Raw genomic sequence first — 9,951 nt, 5'->3', positions numbered from 1 at the left:
AGACCCATAAGAAAGATTTTCCACAGTTAATTAAGCCATGCCAGAACTCCAAGATTTGTTCCCGAGTGAGGTCTATCACGACTCCCAAACTACATATATACAGATATGACGGTGAGAATCAAGCACTTCAAACATTTTTTGTCCTCTTTCCACAAATACCGTTGGATGAAGTTGAAGAGAGGAGTTGTCATTGATACGTGACTTCAAAGCATGTAGGGGGACCAATGGGATAAATTTTGTTGAAAAAAGAACCTAGTCTAGTTATCATAGGAGCTTCAATTTCATTAAGGTGTTAAGTATAAGACCGGAAGCTCGAGTACACGCAGAGGTTTCTTTAACAAAGAACTGCAAAACAGGGTCATCGGCCTTTTCGAATCTACAAATCCCTGGAAGATCTCTACGGCGAAGAACATTTTCTAGCCCAGGAATGCATGAAATGGGCTTCTCAAGGTTTTCATCTGCAATTAATTCAGAAAATTAGAATTTCAGTTAACTTATATAGTAGGATTCCCAAATGGTATCAGGGTAGACTAGTCGAGCTTTAATTTTGGCAAAAAAAATTAGCCCTCACCTGGAAATGGAACTTCCCCTTCTGCAATAAGCTTGGAAAGATGAAAGTAAGTCCACGCAATGAGCACTGAAAGTTCGAAAAGTAATAGTAGGAATTTCAAACTCTTCTGCAACATCAATGGCAAAACACATAATACCATCGGCGATTATGCAGCTGGGGAGTTGGAACGGCCCTTTCTCCTCTTTAAGTGAAATCAACAACTCACGGAACGCCGGCTTGGACACAGCCCTAGTGGAGCAAAACAAATCTATAAAGTATAGACCGAAACGTGGGTGATCGGGCGTTAGACCATCAGGGATAGACCTGAACTGAAATTTAGGGAAGCGATTATAGAAGGAGGATATGTCAATGTTGTGTAGTAGACGGTCATGATTGTGATCTGAGTTTACGAAGGTGACTTGAAAACCCTCATGGCTAAGAAGCTCGGCTAGATTCAGCATGGGCTTGATGTGGCCCTGGGCTGGGAACGGCAAGAAGAGCACGTGAGGAACGTATGTTTGCTCCATTGTTGCGACGGTTGTGAGGAGCTTTTCGGGGAGTGGAAACTGTGTTTCAGGGACAAGAAAATGGTTGAATGGCGACGAGAGATTTTTAAATTTTCTGTAAAAGAAAAACAGAACTGAATAAAAAATAAGACAAGTTGGAAGCTCGATGCAATAATCATGCAACTTCACATGAAGTGAAGATTTGCAATTTGCGATTAAATTAACACTATCAATTAGTTTTTTATTTTCCCTTCCAGAACTTTTGACCAACGAGAAGATAACGTAAGTTCATCAATTTCCAATTCTATAATTAATTTATGACCACTAAATTCAAAAAGGAGTATTATTGTTCAAAAGACACTTAATATGATAGTATGGTGATTACGAATGTTTCTTTTTATTGGCTCTCCGGATTCAAACTACTTTAAGATTATTTATCATATTTATGATTTACTTGAAATATTAGGTTTATAGAATGCTTAATTCAGTATGCGTAAACTAGTCTAAACTCATGATTTTAAAGAAAAAATTAGAAAGATTGTAAGTCATTTGGCATTTGGGACCGCGTCCAAAAACCTAATCCAAAAACCCAGTCCTAGCAAGCCTGGTCCCAAAACCGGACTAAGCCTAAGGAGGAGGGCTCGCTCCCTCCACTGGGCCCTCCTCCAAGGCTCGGACCCAAACCCTTTTGGTTTTTTTAGCCCCCTGGATAATTATTAAAACCTCTTATAAATTTTGAAATAAACAAAAATTGTAAAGGTTAAAATAAAATTTTAAAAAATTAAAAAAATTTGCATTTAATAACTGTTGGCTGGGGCGGCGGGCGCTGGGGGTGTGGTAATATTTTATAGTTTAAGAGGGTTGAAAGATGAAATGAAAAAGAAGAGGAAGAGTTTAGTTTACTCGATTTCAGAAGAGAGGTGTGACGTAGAACTTCTAGCAAATGAATTCTTCGACAAGGCTAAGCATTAGAAGCCCAAACTCACGGCCCAAAGGTTCTAAATGGGCATGTCAACTTTAAACAACCATAACTTTTGATCTAGGAGGAATTACAAGGCTGGTAAGATATCAACAGAAGACTCATTTTAAGCTAGACCTGTAGGGTTATTTTCGAGGCCGAAATCCATTGTTTCGGCGTGTTTTGAGGCCGTTTAAGTTTTCTGTGCATATTTCCCATTTTATTTAGAGTCCTTTCTTATTTTATAATTAGTCAACAGTTAGAATTTCTTTTTTTTTTTAATTAATTTGGATTTTATTTCCTTGTTTAATTAGGAGTCAGGGTTGGTTGTCACCACCATATATAAACATATTATTCATTTCTTTTGAGGATATATAATGATTTTTAATATTTCCTTCAAATTTTACGAATTAAGTTTTTGTGATTGAGACTTGTTTATCAATCTCTTAAAGGTATAGTTGAGTGCTAGCCTTGTTTTTACTCTAACTCATTGTGTCAAAAGGAGGAGAAAATGGAGAAGAAAACAAACAAAAAAAACAAACAAAAAATAAGGAGAAAAATAAGAAAAAAATAAGGGTTTTATTGAAAAGTATGATAAAAAGGTCAAAATTATCCTTTAAAACTGAGGGGCTTGAGCTCGAGCTCGAGTTGCACAAGTAATGGAGCCTGAACTGAAACATAGGAGGATTATTAGTGGATTAGTCAGGATGTTATAATTAAAAAATTTGAAAAGAAAAGATAAATAATTCTTTCATTATGCTTTCAATGACAAGTAATCTAGCTAACATTACTCTCTTTCTTGAATCATCAATCATGTCTGTTATGCCTGGAAAAGTAGGGCTGACGCAAAGCCCATTCAGCATAAATGATCAAAGTCTAGGCAGATCCTACAGCCGTTCAGGCACGGCCACGTCGCATGCTGGCATGAGCAGCATGTTCCTGCCAGCGCAGTGGGTGCGCGCCAGACTGACGAGAGGCTGGAGGCCGTCCACGTGTCCAATCCCTGCATGAACCAAGGCAATCACGCAAGTAGGTGAACAACGGGATGCAAAGAAGGATTTGCACGGTACTTGACCCCTTTTTACGGATTCAGTAATCATTACCTTAATGTATCCCACTATAAATAGAGAACTTCTCTCCCGTTTGTGGGATTTGCTCATTTTCACTCTTAATTAGTTATCTTCTCGCTGTAATAGCTTACTCTCTCTCTCTCTCTCTCTCTCTCTCTCTCTCTCTCTCTCTCTTTTTCTCTCTCTCTCTCATCTGTATTCTCAATACTCTATAAGTCAGCTCGCTAAGTCATGACCTAATCTTTCAAATATAAATACAATATCAGTGGACGTAGGATTCGCTTGTTTAAGCATCCAAACCACTTTAAACATTGTCTTTCCACCATTTACATTCTCAATCCCCCATTCACGTGTGTCTTCTAGGCCAGCTTAACATTTCACATGTGTATTTAATTGGTGTCAAAATCACGCATCAACAGTTTGACGCCAGAAAGAGGGCCTGATTTAGTATTCATCCTTCATCAGGAGAATCTCTGCTAACTGGTCCTACAACAGCTAATGGCTCGTCGATTCGAGCCTAAGCGAACCAATCATGGTGCTGAGGAGATCCCCTAGGTACAAGAGGACACTTCTCCCGAGGTGCCCTCAGTTCCACAAAATGTCACGAAGGATATCCCTTCAAGCTCACAACTTGACCATATCGTCATGAGCTACTTGGAAAGGTTCAACAATACTCTCCAAACGGTTAACTAAAGGTTGGACCGTTTGGACCGGGGCATGCCACCTGAATCAAATGGGGCAGTGCAACTGCCAAAAACGCCTGCAAGTCACACGAAAGCGCGGAAAAAGATGATAGCTCATGACGCGAGCACTACGACAGGTCAAAGGAAAGGTAAGCAAGAGGCGAACAGCGAGCCTAAGGGCTCCAAAGGGCCGGCAAACACCAACCACATCCCGAGTAGAATACCCGTGGCATTAAGGCTCGATGAAAAGTCTCATCCCGAGCCATCCCATGCCACGTCGCATAAGCACTCCCATAAAAGTGCTAGGCGAGGCGATTCTCATCACTGCCAGAATAACGATCCTGATCGTCATCATGCGAGAGGTTCTCACACTTCGCGGGGTGGTTCATACCACCGTGGAGGTCGTGAAAATTCCCTGCACCATTCATCGCCATCACACCACTCTAGCCAGCGAGTGTCAAGGGCAATCGGAACTACCGGCCAAGGCGAAGAGGAATCTGACCTCCAAACTTTCCTCAATTGCAATCACGAGAATCGAACTCGCATGGGGGAAAACAATCCCCAGATAACTCCGCTGCCTCATATTAGGGAGCTACAGCGAGCTTTAGATCAGCTAAAAGCTCAGCAAAATGAGCAAGGGCAGGTTGCAGCAGCGTCTCCCTTTTTTCCAGCGGTATTAGCCGCCCCTCTCCCATCAAGATTTAGAATGCCCGATATGCGGGCGTTTGATGGAAATTCTTATCCGCAGAATCACTTGTATGAATTCAACGACTTGATAGAGCTTCACCAGGTTTTAGACTTGGCAAAGTACCGTTGTTTGGCAGTAACCCTAACCTCTCATGCCAAACAGTGGTTTAGGTCGCTTCCAGCGGGATCGATCAGCTCGTGGCCTCAGATGAGCACGATGTTCCTGAGACACTTCCAAGCAGACCGAAAGTTCTCAATGCCTTTAAGCTACCTCAGCAACATAAGGCAAGAGAGTGATGAATCCCTCCAGTCTTATATCGATCGATTCCACAGGGAGCTTAATAAGGTATTTCACACTCCTGAAAAGTTTGTTCGGACTCTTATCATAGCGGGAGTTCCCCCACAGACCGACCTGTGGAAAGAGCTACAGGCTGAGAATGATGTTTCCCTCACCCGCTTCTACAACCTTGCGAAAAAGTACTTCCGTATTGAAAACTTCGTGGTGGTGCTCCACCGCCATGACCTCAGCGCTTCAGGTAGTACGCCTGGTCGAGGGGAAAGTAGGAGAGTTGATCGCAGATGGGTTAATGACGATCAACAAAAAGGAAAGAAACCACGGTTCGAGCCCAAAAAGTCTTATGCTTCAATTCCTCGTCGCGATCACAACAGGAATCAGTATACACCTTTGAATGCATCTATATCGGCTATTCTTGACAAGTCAGAAGAAGTCAGCCTGCTCGATGAGCCTAAGCCCATGAAAAATCCCCCATCAGCCACCGATGAGTGTCGAGCTCTCAAACAGGCAATCAAAGACCTCATCAAACAGGGGCATTTCAAAGAGTATATTGATGACTCCACTCCCATACAAGAGAAAAATCAAGGGGAACCAGGAAAGAAACGTCGTGATCGTAAGGGTATCTGTAGCGTCAGAGTAATCTTTGGAAGACTAGCCCTGGAAAGATACGCTCGCGCAGCCCATCACGACCCTATCAGTGTGATGAACATGACGCGGTGACCACCAAAGGTTCGCAAGGAGGAGGAAATTACCTTCTCCGAAAAGGACGCAGTCTGATTACATCATCCCTATGATGACGCTCTCATGATCACGCCCCTAATAGGGCGTTTTGACATCCACAGAATGTTGGTGGACAACGGAAGTGCTGTGAACATCCTGTTCCAGACAGCTTTTGAAAGAATAAATTTGGATGAGGTTGACCTAAAGCCTGCCTTGATCCCCCTATACGGTTTTACAGGAGACCACCTGATCCCCAAAGAAACAATCTCTCTTCCAGTCACGCTAGGTGACTCTAACGAGGGGACCAAAGTAACTGAATTCTTAGTAGTGGATTGCCCGTCCGTTTTCAACGGCATCCTGGGGTGACCTCTACTAAGAAACTTCAAAGCGGTCACTTCGATATACCATCTCAAGATGAAGTTCCCCACCCCAACGGGGATAGGGGAAGTAAACGGATCTCAGAGCGCATCTCGCGGCTGCTATGTAAGGGCAGTACAGATGGCGTGCAAAGGGAAAGGCATCTTGCGCGGCATTCCCAAATAGGCAATGGCGATCAGCCGAGTCGAACCACGGCCTGGCCGAGTCGAACCACGGCCTGGCCCAGCCGAGGATAATATGGATCCTCGTATTCAGGAACCTTCTAGTGGGCCAGTTGAGGATCTATCTTAGCTGTTGGTCGACCAGAGCGAGCCGAGCAGAGTGTTGAGGATTGGGAGCAATCTCAACCCTCAGCTCGCCACTGAATTGACCAGCTTCCTCAGAGAGACTATCGATGTGTTCGCATGGTCGTATGTAGATATGGTCAAGATCAGCCCCAACATTATTTGCCATGCCTTGAACATTGACAGTGAAGCCAAGCCAAGCCAGTCTGCCAAAAGAGAAGAGCGATGGATCTGGAGCGATATGCTGCCTTGAAACTTGAGGTAGATAATCTCCTTCAGAATGGATCCATCTGAGAAATACTCTATCCGAGCTGGGTTACCAACCCGGTTCTAGTGAATAAACCCAACGGCAAGTGGCAGACCTGTGTCGACTTCACCGACCTCAACAAGGCATGCCCGAAAGATAGTTTTTCCCTGCCCAGGATCGACCAGCTGGTGGATGCCACCTTCGGGCACGAGTTGTTAAGTTTTATAGATGTGTACTCGGGATACAATCAAATTCTGATGTACGCACTGGACGAAGAGCATACCTCCTTTGTTACAGATCAGAGGTTGTATTGCTACAAGGTTATGCCCTTTAGCCTGAAGAATACTAGCGCAACTTACCAGCGGCTGGTTAATCGGATGTTCTCTGAGCAGATTGGGAAGTTGATAGAGGTCTATGTAGATGATATGCTGGTCAATTCGCATGTCGCTTCAGATCACATAGCGCATCTCGCTGAGATATTCGACATCCTCCGAAAATACAGAATAAAGCTAAACCCTCTCAAGTGCTCATTCGGAGTGTCCTCGGAAAAATTCCTTGGATACATGGTTAACCAGAGGAGAATAGAGATCAACCCTAAGAAAATCCAAGCTCTCCTCGATATGAAAAGCCCGACCAACAAAAAGTAGGTTATGAGCCTCAATGGGTGAATAGTGGCACTCAGTCATTTCATATCGAGAGTAACAGATCGCTGCTTGTCATTCTTGAATGTACTAAGGGCCAATAAGAAGTTTGAATGGACTCCTGAGTGCGAACAGACATTCCAGAGTATTAAAGAACACCTCGGAAAGCCATCTCTTCTATCCAAATCTCTCCCACAAGAGATTCTCCTCCTGTATCTATCCGTCTCTTAGTTCGCAGTCAGTGCAGCCTTGGTTCGAGAAGAGAATAGGGTCCAATGGTCAGTGTATTACGCGAGCAAGCGTCTGTTGGATGTCGCGATGCGGTATCCAGAAATGAAACGATTATCCTATGCCCTGCTGATCGCTTCCAGAAAGTTGCGACCTTACTTCCACGCCCATATGATCCATGTGATGACCAATTACCTGCTCAGGCAAGTCCTCCAGAAACTAAAGGCATCAGGTAAATTGCTTAAATAGGCCATGGAATTCAGTCGGTTTGATCTAAAGTACAAACCAAAAGCAACCATAAAAGGGCAGGTCGTTGCCGATTTCATATCAAAGTTTTCATATCATCCGACGAATGAGTCGGAGCAATAGTGCAGCGAAGTCATTCAGGAAATTGCCCAAAATCTATCGACTTGGAGCCTCTACGTCGATGGATTATTAAACAGAAAGAGAGCTGGGGCAGGTCTTCTCCTTTTAAGTCCCAAAGGGACTCGCATTCATGGCATTCTCCGATTCGGTTTTAAGGCGACCAATAATGAGGTCGAGTATGAAGCTCTACTCGCTGGACTGCAGTTGGCTAGAGAAATGGGTTTAACCGCAATCAGCATCCACAGCGACTCCATGCTGGTCGTTAACCAGATTTTGGGGGAGTACCAAGCCAAGGAAGAAAACATGATCAACTATCTAAAGAAAGCTAAAGCCACACTCGAGTCGTTCAAGCACTTCACCATCACACAGATTCCTAGAGATAGCAACTCTGTGGCAGATGCACCAGAAAGCATTCCTATTCGGTTTATTGAGACCCCCAGTGTTAGCCCGATCGAATAGGCCGTGAATGTAACAGAATCAATTTCCTGGATGACCCCTATTATTCAGTATCTCCGAGATGGGACCTTGCCTAATGACAAGGTCGAAGCAAGGACCCTGCGAACAAGAGCTACTCCTTACACACTCATTGGAGACCAGCTATACAGACAGGGGTTTAGCGCCCCTCTCCTCCAATGTGTAACCAGCGAAGAGGTAAATTACATCATGAGAGAGATAAATAAAGGGATTTGTGGTAATCACACCGCCACACGATCTCTCACCAACAAAGTTGTTTGTCAAGGGTACTACTGGCCCCTAATCCAAGAAGACACCCACAACTTTGTCAAAAGGTGTGACAAGTGCTAGCGGTTCATGAAAATACCGCGAACTCCTTCCCACCAACTGATAACCATGACCAGCCCCTAGCCATTCTCTATTTGGGGAATCGATCTTATTGGTCCCATGCCAATTAGTAAAAAAGGAGTCAAGTATGTCGTGGTCGTGGTGGATTACTTCACCAAGCGGGTCGAAGCAAAATCGTTAGCCACGATCACGACCAAAAAGCTCAAGGACTTCGTCTTCAAGAACATTGTGTGTTGTTATGGGATTTCTCATACTCTCATCTTAGACAATGGTAAACAGTTCGACAACGAGGAGTTCAAGCAGCTTTGTGATGAGCTATGTATTCATAAAAAATATGCCCAATCACAAGACCGCAAGCAAATAGCCAAGTTAAAGCTGTCAATAAAACCATAAAGCACACTTTTAAGGCCAAACTTGGCGCAACCAAGGGGAATTGGGTTGACGACCTCCCCAAAGTCCTATGGGCATACAAGACAACTCCGAGAACCTCTATCTCAGAAACCCTTTTTTCGCTAGCATATGGATGCGAAACGATGATCCCTGTGGAGGTAGGAACCAGTTAACTTCAGAGGGACCTGTACAACGAAGCCGATAATGAAGCGTTTATGCACACAAGTCTGGATCTTGTTGAAGAACATCGCAGAAAGGCTCAGCTAAGAATAGCAACCTAACAGCAACGCGCAAAAAGGTTTTTCGATTCTAAAGTCAGAAGAAGAGACTTTTAGGTCGACGACCTTATTTTGAAAGAAGTTCTTCTCGGTACTAGAGAACCAAGTGCAGGAGTTTTGGGACCGAACTGGGAAGGCCCATACTGCATCGCCAAAGTAATAAGACTAAGGACTTACCATCTCAAAAGGCTAAATGGTTCCGAAGTACCCCGAGCTCGGAATGTTGAGCATCTACGGCCTTATTATCAGTAATTTCGAACTCAATTATTTCCTTGTAAAGGTCGGTCTTAATTTTTGCAATCTTTGTAATAGCAAGTGTACAATTCTGTTCATTTGTAATCATTCTCCCATGTATACAATTCTGTTCATATAAACTTGTACCAATATTATTATAAATAGTTAAAATACGATCTCATATGTAAAGAATGCGGAAATTGTAAATACTCATGAAAGATTGTGAAAAGCAATATCTTTATTTATGAAAAGAGAAAGTGCATAAGCATAAAGGGAGAAAGCAAGAGAAGCGGATCATTGATCCTTATCCCCAGGCTGTCGTTGGCCGCTTGATAAGACGCAGGCTCCTCTGGAACGAACTTAGGTTGTTCCTCTTCTAGGGCAGGTCCCCAAGCCTCTTCCTCAGCTTCGGCCTGCGCCATGGAAGCAAGCTCATTCCGATACTCGTCAGGGAGGTCAGACAGATCCATCTCAGGATTCCTCGAAAGAAGGGCAAAGATAGACTGAATCGTCCATTCTACAGCCCTATTCTCGATCTCTACCTCTTGCTGCTGCATCTCTGCAGTTAGCAAAGTGATGTGGCCTCGAGTAAAGTGGAGCTCGACCTCGAGCGCTGAACACTGCTTCTCAATATT

The 9,951-nt window shown here is 43.8% G+C and overlaps 1 protein-coding gene across 1 annotated transcript; it reads right to left on the bottom strand.

Moving 5' to 3' along the window:
• Positions 1 to 293: 293 nt before the first annotated feature.
• LOC116135799 (7-deoxyloganetic acid glucosyltransferase-like) lies at positions 294 to 1,252 on the bottom strand. Its single transcript, XM_031421518.1, has 2 exons — positions 572 to 1,252; positions 294 to 458 (listed from the first exon to the last, which is right to left on the bottom strand). Exons 1-2 carry the CDS (start codon positions 1,075 to 1,077, stop codon positions 455 to 457), a joined length of 510 nt encoding a protein of 169 aa, XP_031277378.1. The 5' UTR covers positions 1,078 to 1,252; the 3' UTR covers positions 294 to 454.
• Positions 1,253 to 9,951: the final 8,699 nt, after the last annotated feature.

The sequence above is a fragment of the Pistacia vera genome, unplaced genomic scaffold (genome assembly GCF_008641045.1).
Source record: "Pistacia vera cultivar Batoury unplaced genomic scaffold, PisVer_v2 Contig303, whole genome shotgun sequence".
Lineage (NCBI taxonomy): Eukaryota > Viridiplantae > Streptophyta > Magnoliopsida > Sapindales > Anacardiaceae > Pistacia > Pistacia vera.
This window is presented reverse-complemented; position numbering and strand designations above follow the sequence as displayed.

Excerpts from the sequence above, each read along its gene's own strand:
- LOC116135799 (XM_031421518.1), bottom strand. The coding sequence starts at position 1,077 with ATGGAGCAAACATACGTTCCTCACGTGCTCTTCTTGCCGTTCCCAGCC.